This window comes from Notolepis coatsorum (genome assembly GCF_963971535.1).
Source record: "Notolepis coatsorum genome assembly, chromosome: 7".
Taxonomy (NCBI): domain Eukaryota; kingdom Metazoa; phylum Chordata; class Actinopteri; order Aulopiformes; family Paralepididae; genus Notolepis; species Notolepis coatsorum.
In genome coordinates, this window is record NC_140171.1 from 67,521,034 (window position 1) to 67,535,628 (window position 14,595).

At 44.3% G+C, this 14,595-nt stretch overlaps 1 protein-coding gene across 1 annotated transcript in view; it reads right to left on the minus strand.

Annotated features, from left to right (window-relative positions):
• maml3 (mastermind-like transcriptional coactivator 3) overlaps positions 1 to 14,595 on the minus strand; it is a gene marked incomplete at its 5' end in the record, with an annotated part of 329,880 nt that overhangs the window by 127,808 nt on the left and 187,477 nt on the right. Inside the window, one exon of the mRNA XM_084318854.1 lies at positions 8,529 to 9,242. Coding sequence (XP_084174980.1) covers positions 8,529 to 9,242 — 714 coding nt within the window. The remainder of the gene's footprint in view (positions 1 to 8,528; positions 9,243 to 14,595) is intronic.

The following is a 14,595-nucleotide window of genomic DNA, read 5'->3' on the forward strand; positions in this document are numbered from 1 at the left end:
GATTTAAGTGTTGCTTCAGGGAGAGACAACTTGAGTTGACAATTATCACAATTAAAAATAACTCATAATTGTAATGGATGGGATTGGTTTTACTGGGGAAGGTTTAGTAATGTATTGTGTAGGTTGCAGGTTACATCTCGCTCAGAAATCATCTTTCAGTTATGCTACGGAGTACAGGGCCAGGTCCCACAGCTACCAACTGATACATGATGGTCCAGTACAGTACAGTATCTGGCAGGGGTGTAACGGTACATGTATTCGTACCAAACCAGTCAGTACAGGACGTTCAGTTTGGTGCACGTATGAACCGAATTAATCCAGTCCAGCGTTAACCACGAAAGTGCAGAACAGAACTTATGAATTCATTACTCAGAGTTCCCCCTGGTGACATATCTTTGGCAAATAGCCAGATGTCGTCAGAGCAGCTGAGGGATGTAATATGTATATTTTGTAAGTATCAGCCTATTTGGTTTTCGCAGAACTTTTTTCACAGGAAAAACTATTTCCATAAGTCCTCATCAAGGACAAATGAATGGTTATATAGGTATCTTTCACTATGGTTGTGTCAGTTTAGCAATCCGACATGGGGAAACAGCTCAACCAGACAAACCGGGTAGTACCGCTCCTCATTCCAGGTTAGTTTTCTACTTTTCTCCACAGCCAACGGTATAGATCGTTTGGATTTGATCAATTACGATTCTAATTCTGCTTTTCAATTTTGGTTCTTTACGGGGCAGGGTCAAAACAGTATGTTTTTTCTTAGTTTATTTTTTTTACCTTTACACAAGTCATTCATATTCACAATTTAGTTTATACAGTTAAAACTGAAAATGATTGCATACAGTTTATTTTTTTATCCACTTTTTCTCCTCTTTTTCATCCCAATTCTGCTGTCCCAATTCTTCCCTCCCCTGTCTTGAACAGGCCCCCCACAGGCCGGTCGTAGGGAGGATAGAAGCCTTGCATCACGTGTCCCCTCCGATACACGAGGAGGCAGCCTGTCGCATCTTTTCACCTGCCAGCGCGGACTCTCATTGGCGAGGTGTAACGTGTGGGAGGCTCACACTACCCCCGCCATTTCCTGTCTCTGCTGTGCAGGCGTCCCCCAACCGACCTGTAGGAGTCGCTGTCCACAACGTCCAGATTAACACCCATCGACTTCCACCCGTTAACTCTGCCAATTGAGTTAGTATGACGGCCGGCCCAAGCCGGAGGCAACGCCGACAGCCGGATTCGAACCCAGTGTCTCTTGCGTTGGTGACGAGCGCAATGTCCGCTGCGCCACCCAGCCGCCCATGATTGCATACAGTATCATTTGGTTTCTCTTATTAATGATTCAATAATAAATCCATTATAGCCTATATAATGGCAACACACATAACGTTACTGTAGGAAAATGTGGTGGGTAGCTAGCTAGCTTAGCTCTATTCTTATGTTTGCTTACCTAATGGGATGCAGCTTTTTCACCACACAAGCTGTGACACTCAACTTTCCTTTGCCTCTAAAGGCCTCTGCATGCTACAGAGACTGCAACGCAACACAACATCAGCACGACTTCAACGCAACATGTTGTAGAGGGTCTTGTAGACTGTGTTGTGAGGATGTTGCGTACCTCTCCCCAAAATCTAATCTGAACAACCTTGCGTTGATGTTGCGTAGCAGTGATTGGTTGGTTAGCGAATGGGGGCGGGGCTGTCATAGAATAATATTAGAATACCATCCTCCATTGTTGTAGCCAGCCAGCTAGCGTTGATGCTATTCAGAATTTATTAACATAGCTACTACAACAACACAGTAACGTTAATATAATTACATGCATCATTGTTTACAATGAACGGTGGGGCTAATCAAAAGGACTGGACACAGGGACAAGTTAAACAGCAATCAATTAATTTAATATAACAGGTAGTTCGGGCTGCATTTTCGTGCCTACAACCACAGGGATATATCCGGCTTTGACGAGCTCTCTCTCCTGCCGATTAAATTCAGCAGCTCTTCCTCGACCTCGAGTGCCTGTAGCTGCCTGCATTTGCACAAAGGCGTCCATCCCTGCTGCTAGCTAACGTTAAAACTAACCTAAAGTTAGTTGTTCACCAACGATCTATTCTACAGACATCAACAAACACAGAAGTTACACAAGCAGAATACATCACAAATACTTCCGGTCGGGGGATTTCAAAATAAAAGAGCGACGTCTAAAAGCACTGTAAATATGTTTATTTTGTACATTATCTAACGTTAACACGAACCTAAACTAACTTTACATTAGTTTAAGTTCGTGTTAACGTTAGATATTGTACAAAATAAACGTATTTACAGTGCTTTTAGACGTCGCTCTTTTATTTTGAAACCCCCCGCCCGGAAGTAAAAATTATGCTTATTTTTCTGCTTGTTATCAATGGGTTGGTTGAGAATTGAAGTTTCATCTATCTAGGGAACCTAGCTACATCCGGGGTACAATGTTGCATAGGCTGCTCGTCGATGTTGCAGAAGCATAAAGGCAGTTGTCTGTTGCATTGTCGATGTTGTGTTGCAGTTGCTTCGCAGTTTCTGTAGCATGCAGAGGCCTTAAAGCAGCGGTTCTCAAACTACGGGTTGCGACCCAAATAAAATGTTTGGCTAAATATGCCTCATTTTATAAATATGTATTGATAACAGTGCTGTAATACAATACATTTTCTAATATATATGCATGATCAAGTTCAACAACGTGTGATTTTATTTTGATATTCCTTAATTCCACGTTGAAATTCCATGGTGTGGGGTCCCCCAAAAAAATCCTAAATAAAATTGGGTTGTGGTATAAAGAACCCCTGCTCTAAGGTGAATGGAGTCAGTGTGACGTAATTTGGTCACTGGCTTAGCAGTAGGCTGGCTACTAACTTTACTAGCAATCTGCGGATGTTCATCTATGAAATAATACATTACAGTGTTTGCATTCAACACATCGTTTTTAGCAATTTACATGTTAACAGCTGTCTCACTGTTGAGAATAAGACAAACGTTATAAAATCTTCACTTAACCTGGGGCAACACGTCACACAGTAATGTACACTCGTTGATTTGTCCACCGTGCAGGCGAAGGTGTTTAGTCATGTTCGTAGTGGATCCTCTCTTGCACAACATACGTTTGGCACAGGTGTTGCACCTTTTAGGCATTATCCAGAACAAAATTTAGTTTTTTTTAGCGCTGCTTGTTGTGGTCCAGGATGGAGCACTGTAACCATTCAACTCTCGGAGGAAACTACGGTGACCGCCACGTGAAATTTGTTTAATAGGAACGGATCATCGGAAATATATATATTTTTTTTATCTACTTTTTCTCCCATTTTCTATTTTTCATCCATCCCAATTTCGTATTGTCGAATTCTACCCTCCCCTGTCTCGAACGCTGTTAGGCCATGCCTCCCACAAGCCGGCTGCAATGTGGACCAAGCCTTGCATCACGTGTCCCCTCCGGTACACGAGGAGGCAGCTGTCGCATCTTTTCACCTGCACAGCGCGATCTCTCAGCGGCGATGGTCTGCGTGGGAGGGACACGCCGCCCTCGTCGCTTCCTGATTCTGCTGCGCAGGCGCACCAACCGACCTGTAGGAGTCGCTGTCAACAACGTCCGATCCCCACCCCACCAGCTTCCCACCCCCTAATACTGCCAATTGTATTAGTATGAACGACCAGCCAAGCTGGTAGCAATGCCGAGAGCTGGGCTCGAACCCAGCATCTCCTGCATTAGTGGCGAGCGCCTTGTCCACTGTGCCACTTAGCCGCCCGGATCATCGGAAATCTAAAATAAAAATTCCTTAACACATTGACCGCCAGCAGCAGGGGGCGCTGATCCCCCTTCAGCGCCAGGTCTTTATTCAATGGATATAGTTTTAGAATGCCAAACTTGCGAATATTTTATATTATAGCTATGGATCTAATAACGCCGTCGACTGTCAGTGAGTTGCTTCTGGTCAACGTGCAAAAAACAGATTGTTTTTTCATCTGTACATTTCCGTTTTATACCGTTTTGAATAAGAGTATGGTTTGGGTGATTCTGAGTAAATCCCATGAAGGATGAGAAAAATGCATTTTACTGTAATCCAGTTATCACGTTGTCATTTTCCAGCTGATTATCTAATCATCCTGAAATCAACGCTAGATTATTGGTATTATGTCTCCTCGTGTATATATGAAATGTTGCTTTGAATCTCAACACACTGTAAATAAAGTGCTATGATACATACAATAAATACATAGGTCTATCATTATCATATGTTAATCCACCTTTAGGTTACATTTCTAGGCCCTGCAAAATCCAAATAAGCGGATACATGTAAAATATACTTATCACTACATAAATACATAAAGTCCTTTACATTATTTGACCACTGATGTAACAATTCGTGTCCCATTTCCTAGGTAAATATTTAAACCCTTCACCTTGTAGCTCCGTTCTGAAGTGCCACTACCCAGTTGAGGGCACTCCAAAACTAGGGGTAGGGCCAAGGGAAGGGAATTGGGATTGGGCCTTTATAGTATCAGATTTAGGGCTGAAACGATTCCTCTGGAAACTCAAGTAACTTGATTACTAAAAAAGCATTGGTGCAGATTCTTTGCTTCGAGGCTTTGTTTAATCCATATAAATATACAGCGCACTGTGTTTGATTATTACTGTCACACAGCCCGCTTACATTGTGACTGGACAGTGGACATGTGAAGAAGACGTGATTTGAGAAAATAGTGGGACAATTTCGCATTCAGTCCACAGAGCGGACCCAACACAAGGTAACGTTAACATTTAATAGGGGTGAATATAGCTGCTGTGTTGGACTGGTGGTGAATGTGGGAGGAGGGGGGTGGTGTCGGATGTAGGGGTGAAGTATGATGGAGGCTCGCTGAAGTGGCAGTAAAATGGGTTAATTGACACAGGTGTGGTTGGTCAGGTTGATTAACCTCTCTCCCTTTATGTTCAGTGAAACTGGGACAGCGCTCACACACACACACACACACACGCACACACACACACACACACACTGAGCGAGAGAGCAGACGGGAGATCTCTCTGATCCTTTGTTCGTTCTACAAGTTTTATGTTTTAGTTAAATTGATCTGCGTGTGCCGTGGTGTAGGGGCTGTAACTAACGATTATTTTGTTATCGATTAATCTAATCTAATTGATTAGTCGATTCATCTAAACTAATAATTTACCAGAAAAAACAACAACAATTGATTATATTTGAAATTGAATATTTCAAACAGTTTTACTAGTATCCTTAGGTCACATGGGTAGTTTCCTCTTTGACACCACCTACTGAATACCCAGAGTAGGAGATGAGCCATGAAGTTTATTTACGTCTGTAAATGTGTAGTGTGGATTCCTACTGTACATGAGTAGGGTGAGTAACCTACAGTACATGCCATTACTGCTTTTTATCTATTGACTCATTATAGTTACTTTATTATCTTGAAATAATATAACACACGCCCATTACTATAACATTATTTATCATAACATACCAACCATGCCTGTAGCTGAAAAACACGCAAAAGAAATAGCTTTTTAGTTAGTTATTATATGTAGTGTGTGTTATCTCTCCACTCCACGCTACGGTAGTGCTTGTGCCAGCACAGGAGATACGATTAAACTTATATATATATATATATATATATATATATATATATATATATATATATATATATATATATATATATATATATATATATATATATATATATATATATATATATATATATATATATGAAATCAATATCTTCCTTTTGAATAAAATAGGTTCAGGAATCAGGATTGTTAACACATTGAGTGCCAGCAGGGGGCGTACGATTTATCGCTTGAATGCCAGCCTTTTGGGACTGATTTTCCGATATTTCATGATTTTCACGGAGCTATTTCTATATTCTATATTATGGCTATGTGTCTAATACGCCTGCCACTTATCAATGACTTGCTTGCAGTCAACATGTACGAAACGGATTGTTTTTTTTCATCGGTACATTTCTGTTTTATACCGTTTTGAAAAACGGACATTTTTGAAAATTTCTAGAAAAAAATAAAGATTCCGCGGAAATAGCCATTTACTGGAATACACACAACACTTTGTCATTTTCCGGCTGATTTATGAATCGGTTTCAAATAAATGCTAGATTATCGATAGTATATGTGTACTTATGCACGCTAGAGAAGCGGGCTGAAAAATCGATTATCTATGACCTGGTCAGCGCTAACGTCATATACACACATGTGAAAAAAACATCTGATTACCCCAAGACTGGTAAAATAGATTCCTTACCTCACATCAGATTATTCCAATTCCTGATCGCCATTCCAAATATCTATCACGTTTATTGATCCAACGATCCAACCTTGAAACACATAATCCACGCTGCTCTGAGGGTCCAAAATGAATGCAATCGTCTCGGGTTACATGCCTGAGAAGTAAAATGTGGAATCCGGGTTTTTCCCCCCCATGCATTTCCATTGAGTCCAATCCAATGGATGCATTACCATCCGGGAGACGATAGGGGGCGGTATTTTCCCTTTTCGAGGTCAGAGCCAGTCCCAATGATAACATGAGGCTGGATTGAAGAAAAATGAATAGATATCGCTAATAAAAGCAATAACGATTAAATAACGAGATTTCTCGTCGTTGGCACTCAACGCATGGCGGCGAACAACGTTGGCACTCAAAGTGTTAAAGCTAATTAGCCTAATCCACGTCAAAATAGAAATATTCCATCACACTTTATTGTTATTTTTATTCTAAATGTGTATATACCGACTCATCATGCACAATTGTACAGCCCTGGCCTATTTTATTTAGAGAGAGAGAGAGAGAGAGAGAGAGAGAGAGAGAGAGAGAGAGAGAGAGAGTCAAAGAGTTATCAAATGCGAGCGAAAGGTGCACTGTCGAGTCCTGGCTCTAGGCAGAATACGCGAATACACGAATAGTGGTTGAAGAGAAGTTATTTATATTTTGAACGTGATTCATTGCGCACTAGTTCGATTACACGTTGCGCATGTTATGACTTTGAACGTCTGCCATTTCCACCGCAAAGTTGACGCATAATACGATGAGTCAGTCATGAATATGCTAATCGACAAGATTTCATGGTCGACGTCATTGACACTGAATGGTTGCAGCCCTAGTGTGGTGGTGGTGTATTAAAAAGCCAGCTCGGCTGGTGTTCCAAGCATGGGGATTGTCTGAGTGTACTGAGTTGGACTGAACCCATGGAGGTCGCTCCCACAACTGCTACAGTGCATTTTAGGCTCCAATTGCTACTTTCACCACCTGCTATTTTGCTTTCTGGGGTATTATGCACCACTGTGCAGGGGAGTGTGTGTGTGTGTGTGTGCGTGTGCGTGTGTGTGTGTGATAATAATCCTAATAACATGATATGAAGCTCAGGCTTTCACACAAATCTGCAGCATTTTATTTTGAGCAACGCCATAAGTAGCCACCATATTGATTTACATTCCTAGCCATCACATGTAGCCATAATTAATGTACATTCTTTACTAGTCTTCATCTCTAGTTTTGACAGATATACTGTATGCAATTTAAGCAATACTAATTTAGTTTTTTCTAAAAAGGAAACCAATTCGTTGTTCATTATAAGATACCCATCTTGTTTTCTTTTTTGTATATATTATTTACCATTGCTCTTTAATAAAAAAAAGCTAAAGTATTTCTTAAGATTACTCAATTAATCTATGGAATAATTAGTAGAATACTGGATTACTAAAATAATCGATAGCTGCAGCCCTAATCAGGTTCAATAGGTACTGATTTATACCTAGGGGCAACAGTGGCTCGGAAGGTAGAGCAGTCATCTAGTAATCCGGAGGTTCCTGGTTCAATTCCCGCTCCTCCCGGGCAGCAAGTCAAAGTGTCCTTGAGCAAGACACTTAACCCCTAACTGCATGGTTGCCTCTGCCGTCGGTGTGTGTGAATGTGTGAATGAATGGGTAAAATGTGAGGAACACATTGTAAAGTGCTTTGGATAAAAGCGATATATAAATGCGCAATTAATTTTTTTTTATACATCTTTAATAGTATCAGTTCCAATAGGTACTGACTTATACAATATAGTATCAGTTCCAAAAGGTACTGCCTTTAAAGTATCAGGTTCATTAGGTAATGACTTTATAGTAACAGGTCAATATGTACTGACTTTATAGCAGGCATTCTCAAAGTGTGGCCCGCGGGCCAATGGTGGCCCTCAGAAAGGTTTCTGGTGGCCCGTGATGAGTTAAGGTATAAATGCATGCATTCTATTTGGTACATTTGGTAGTATAATACAGTTTTAAAGCTGTCTAATTAGGAATGAAGGAATGCTATTGACTTTATAGTATCAGGTTCAATAGTAGTGACTTTATAGTATCAGGTTCAATAGGTAGTTACTTTATAGTATCAGGTTCAATAGGTAGTGACTTTATAGTATCAGGTTCAATAGGTAGTGACTTTATAGTATCAGGTTCAATAGTACTGACTGATACACTATACTAGTATAATAGTACTAACCTGTGGGGAGCCCATAGGAACCTGTGGGCCTCCCTGTGGAGGTTGAGGCAGTGGAGTGGTGGCGTTCCCGGTCCCCTCCTGGGGACCCGGCGTCTGATTGTTTGCCGGCCTGCCAAACTCTGGTTCCTTCTTATCCTCAAAGTCCTCGTTAAAAAGGTCGTGCATGTCATCCTCCGGCACCGTATTGGCCAGCTCGTCGATAAGCTCCTGCCACTCCTGGTCATTGAGGTTGATGTCAGAGAACAGCTTGTTCTGATTGGAGAGGGACTGGGGGTCAGAGGACTCCATCCCGCCCCCATCGTCCAGTGGCTCCTGCTTCAGGTCTTTGAGGAGGCTGAAGCCGTCCTCCAGGTCCAGCGAGCCGTTTAGCTTTATGTCCGGCAGGTGACTGCCGCCGTTCTTGACCAGATCGTCTGGTCCTCGGCCAGACACATGGTTACTATTATTATTGTTTGTAGTGTTGCTGCCGGCGGAAGCATTGGGCCCAACCAGTAAGGGCTTGATGTCCAATTGGTGGTGTAGTGGAGAGATGGGCGATACATTGTTGTTATTGTTGTTGTTGGGGAGGCCTGTTAGCGAGTCCAAACCACCAGCGCCTTCCTTCCGTAACCGCTTGGTGGTCGGAGAGTAGCTGCCGCCATCGCAGATGCCGTTCTGATCGCCGTTGAGGGGTGAGCGTGCGCTGTCCAGTTTCCTCTTGACCGTCTCCTGCAGCTGTAGAACACAGGAGAAGACGGTTAGTTAGAGCCAGATGCGGGGCATTTAAGCAAAATTAAAACTCCCTGCTGCTTTAGCACTGTTAATGACATACAATCCCAAATCAATAAGTTAATAAAACACCATACACAAGTCAAACAGGGATAAGACTATTAGTGTGACAAATCCATATTTCCCATATTCAATCTGACTGAAATAATGAGCTATTAAATGATGGAGTAACATGGATCATATCCTATAGGCTGACTATAAATACATGGATCATATCCTATAGGCTGTACAACACATGGATCATATCCTATAGGCTGTACTATAAACACATGGCACCAACAGACACAGGAAGACCAAGAGGGGGAGAAGGAAGACGACAAAAAAGCAACCCCTTCCATCAGTAATCCTAGCAGGTTGGATTTATCCAGGTCTTATGATGAGGAGGAAGGGGAGAGATCAGAGGTGGTGTGTGCTCGGTCTTTAAGTCTTTGAGTTTTAAACAATTAGGCTAGTTGATGAAATTGGCACTAGTATAGACCTGTTCCCTGTATACAAACATACCGTGTTCGAGCCAATCAGCAATACCAACTGAGTCACTTGACTAAGTTGCGTCGGACCTGCGCTAACAATTGCAAATATTGTAGTCTGCCCCATTGTTCTGACCAGGATTACACGTACGTTCCTTTCTGCTCGGGTGATGCGCGCGGGGCCCCATACATTGTGTATCACGTGTTCTTCCAGCACATGGGGCTTCAAATTAATTGTTTTATGATCTCCCTTGAAATAAAACAAGCTAATTCCTGTCAATCAAAAGGAGGTTGGACATCATCACCAATCCGAAAGTGAAACTTAACATGGATGGGATGTATAGATTGTGAGAGCAAAGAAAACCACAAAAATGGACATTGGTTATATGGAAGTAGGAAATGTATTCAGCTTGTACAAACAAAAGTGAGTTTAAAGACTAAAGAATATATTTACGAATATTATTCTGGTGCCAAATATTTGCTAATCATTTTCTAGTAATGACCAATGACAAAAAAAAACTAGGGCTGTCAGTTTATCGCGTTAATTAGATAAATTAATTACACAGCAAATTATCGCGTTATGAAAATTGACGCAAAATTAATTACAGCCGACCTATATTTACTTTAGACAAGTGGCAAATCGGTGCGCTTTTATTTTGAAATCCACGCTTGAGTTGGGCGTATTAAACTTGGCCCATTGAATGACCCGTAGCCTACTTGATCGTCACTTCACACATGCGTCGTCTATCAAACAAAACAAACACACAAAGGAATTAGCTCAGCTGGAACAAGATGTCAGCATCACCCGAGGCGATACTCCTGGGACCTATGAACGGCAAGTTCAATTTCAAAAAGAATATAGATGGGACAGTAAACAAGACCATTGTAATATGTAGCTTATGTCAAAAAGAATTTGCGTATCACCGAAGCTGCTCTAGTCTAACGTATCACATGAACGCTAAACATGTCCAGGCAAGTTGTTCGAGCAGCTCCAGTGTAGCTAACGTTAGCTCCAGAGCAACTCGCACGCTTCGTCAAACCACTCTTGGAGAATTACCGTTAGGCAAACGGTTGAGTAAATCCACCACAGACAAACTAACCAACAGCGTCGCGAAGTGGATAGCAAAATATTGTAGGCCAATAGCTATAGTGGAAGATAAGGGTTTAGCGGAGTCATTTCGAATAGCGTCGTCTGACCCAAATTACAAGCTACCCTCGAGAGCTACAGTGATGAAAAGGATCCACAACATGTATGACACAGAGAGGGAGGCGAGGGAAGAAGTGTTGGCACGGGCTGGCCCAATGGCCCTAACGGGTGATCACTGGACGTCGGTGGGCAATCATAATTATTTGGGTGTCACAGTGCACTTGATCGATACTGAGTGGAAACTGCAATCATTTGCATTAACGGTGACCAAAACTGTGGGCCGCCATTTCGCCGATGCGTGTGCTGAACAGTTCAACACAGTAATAGAGGAGTGGAATATAAAAGATAAAGTCACATCTATTGGGACTGATTCCGCCCGTAATATGATAGCAGCAGCGCGCTATATGCCGTTCCAGCACATGCCATGTGCTGCACACGTGCTGCAAAGAACCATCACAGTCTCCCTTGAGGACAGAAGCCTTGACACCACCCTGGCAAAGTGCCGCAAGATTGTAGGCCACTTCAAGCACAGCCCTGCCAGTACAGAAGAACTGCAGCAGCAGCAGACTGCCCTCGGACAAGCAAAAGAGCCCATGATACAAGATGTATCCACAAGGTGAGACTGTTTAACTACCTGTTGTATGCTTAGGGTAAATTTAGTGTGTGTGTGTGTTTATTTCTTTGTGTTCTGTACAATTGCATCATGCTGCATTAACAACCCCCAGTGGGACTAATAGTTATTTTATTGAATTGGAAGGTGGAATTCGACACTGGCCATGATCTCACGGTACCTGAGGAACCAGGAGGCTGTGACTGCCACTTTGGCCCAACAGAACCACAAGCTGTCCATGCTGACCCCCACAGAGTGTGACAAACTGAAGAAGCTGGAGCTTGTACTTGAGCCCTGCAGGTAAGTGTCTCTCCCTCTCTCTCTCCCCCCATACACCCCCCTCCTCTCTCTCTCTCCCCCATACACACACCTCACACCCCACTCTCTCTCTCCCATACACACACCTCACCCCCCAATCTCCCCCATACACACACCTATCTCTCTCCCATACACACACCTCACCCCCCCCTCTCTCCCCCATACACACACCTATCTCTCCCATACACACACCTCACCCCCCCTCTCTCCCCCATACACACACCTATCTCTCTCCCATACACACACCTCACCCCCCCCCCTCTCTCCCCCATACACACACCTATCTCTCCCATACACACACCTCACCCCCCCCTCTCTCCCCCATACACACACATATCTCTCTCCCATACACACACCTCACCCCCCCCCTCTCTCCCCCATACACACACCTCACCCCTCTCTCTCCCATACACACACCTCACCCCCCCCCCTCTCTCCCCCATACACACACCTATCTCTCTCCCATACACACACCTCACCCCCCCTCTCTCCCCCATACACACACCTATCTCCCTCTCATACACACACCTTCACCTCTTTCTCTCTCGCTCTCTTGTTTCACTGCAGGTATGTGACTGAGCTCCTTGGAGGGGAAACCTACGTCTCATGCTCTGTGGTGCTCCCCGCACTCTGCCACCTAAACCGCATCATGGACCTCAACGAGGAGGATCCGGGCTACATGGTAAAGTTCAAGGCCAGCTTCACGAAGGACCTGGACGCACGCAAAGCGACCCTCAACAACAGATGGCTGAAGCTGGCTACAGCCCTCGACCCGCGATTCAAGGACTTGAAGAGCGTACCAAAGGACGAGAGGGATGAGGTGTGTGTGTGAATGAGAAGACCAGTGTTAAGTCCTTAGGCTGTCATGAAAAGTCCTATGCAACTAATTAATTGTCCCTCTTATTAGGTGTGGACCTGGCTTAAAGAGATGCTGCCAGGACCAGAAGCAGACAAAGCTGCTCCACAAGCCACAGAGGACGAGCCACCAGCGAAGAGGACCCTCCTCCTGCTGTCTTCAGACTCTGATTCAGATGAAGTCAGGGTACTGTCAGGACAATTAGACCTCTACAAAGCTGAGCCCAGCATCGGAATGAATGACTGTCCACTGGAGTGGTGGGCAGCTCACGCAAAAGCCTATGGACAGCTGTCTCCTCTTGCTCGCAAATATCTGGCTACTCCTGCTACCTCTGTGCCATGTGAGAGGCTATTTTCACTTGCAGGTCACATAGTCCAAAAGAAGAGGGCAGCCTTACTCTCAGACAATGTAAACAAGCTTGTTTGTCTTAGCAATTGGCTCAAGGAATAGATTTGTCATGCATACAGTAGACCCTGCACTAGACCCTGCACTAGACCCTGCAGTCATGCCCCAGACCCTGTAGTAGACCCTGTAGTCATGCCCCCAGAAACTGTAGTAGACCCTGTAGTCATGCCCCCAGACACTGTAGTAGACCCTGTAGTCATGCCCCCAGACACTGTAGTAGACCCTGTAGTCATGCCCCCAGACACTGTAGTAGACCATGCCCCCAGACACTGTACTAGACCCTGTAGTCATGCCCCCAGACATTGTACTAGACCCTGTAGTCATGCCCCCAGACCCTGTAGTCATGCCCCCAGACACTGTAGTAGACCATGCCCCCAGACACTGTACTAGACCCTGTAGTCATGCCCCCAGACACTGTAGTAGACCCTGTAGTCATGCCCCCAGACACTGTAGTAGACCATGCCCCCAGACACTGTACTAGACCCTGTAGTCATGCCCCCAGACCCTGTAGTCATGCCCCCAGACACTGTAGTAGACCATGCCCCCAGACACTGTACTAGACCCTGTAGTCATGCCCCCAGACACTGTAGTAGACACTGTAGTCATGCCCCCAGACACTGTAGTAGACACTGTAGTCATGCCCCCAGACACTGTAGTAGACACTGTAGTCATGCCCCCAGACACTGTAGTAGACCCTGTAGTCATGCCCCCAGACACTGTACTAGACCCTGTAGTCATGCCCCCAGACACTGTACTAGACCCTGTAGTCATGCCCCCAGACACTGTACTAGACCCTGTAGTCATGCCCCCAGACACTGTACTAGACCCTGTAGTCATGCCCCCAGACACTGTACTAGACCCTGTAGTCATGCCCCCAGACACTGTACTAGACCCTGTAGTCATGCCCCCAGACACTGTAGTAGACACTGTAGTAGACCCTGTAGTCATGCCCCCAGACACTGTACTAGACCCTGTAGTCATGCCCCCAGACACTGTAGTAGACACTGTACTAGACCCTGTAGTCATGCCCCCAGACACTGTAGTAGACACTGTACTAGACCCTGTAGTCATGCCCCCAGACACTGTAGTAGACACTGTACTAGACCCTGTAGTCATGCCCCCAGACACTGTAGTAGACACTGTACTAGACCCTGTAGTCATGCCCCTAGACCCTGTAGTCATGCCCCCAGACACTGTACTAGACCCTGTAGTCATGCCCCCAGACACTGTACTAGACCCTGTAGTCATGCCCCCAGACACTGTAGTAGACCCTGTAGTCATGCCCCCAGACACTGTAGTAGACACTGTACTAGACCCTGTAGTCAGTATATTAATATTTGAATAGTCATATTTGGCACTATATCGTCGAGTTGGACGTAGTCTATTAAGCTAATAATAGTCTGTTAATATATAGTGCTTCGTGCGGTGAGAATACTACCGTAGTCAGTACCCCATCGTTTCGGGCAGAGAACTGGCTGCTTATCCAGGGTGGTTGA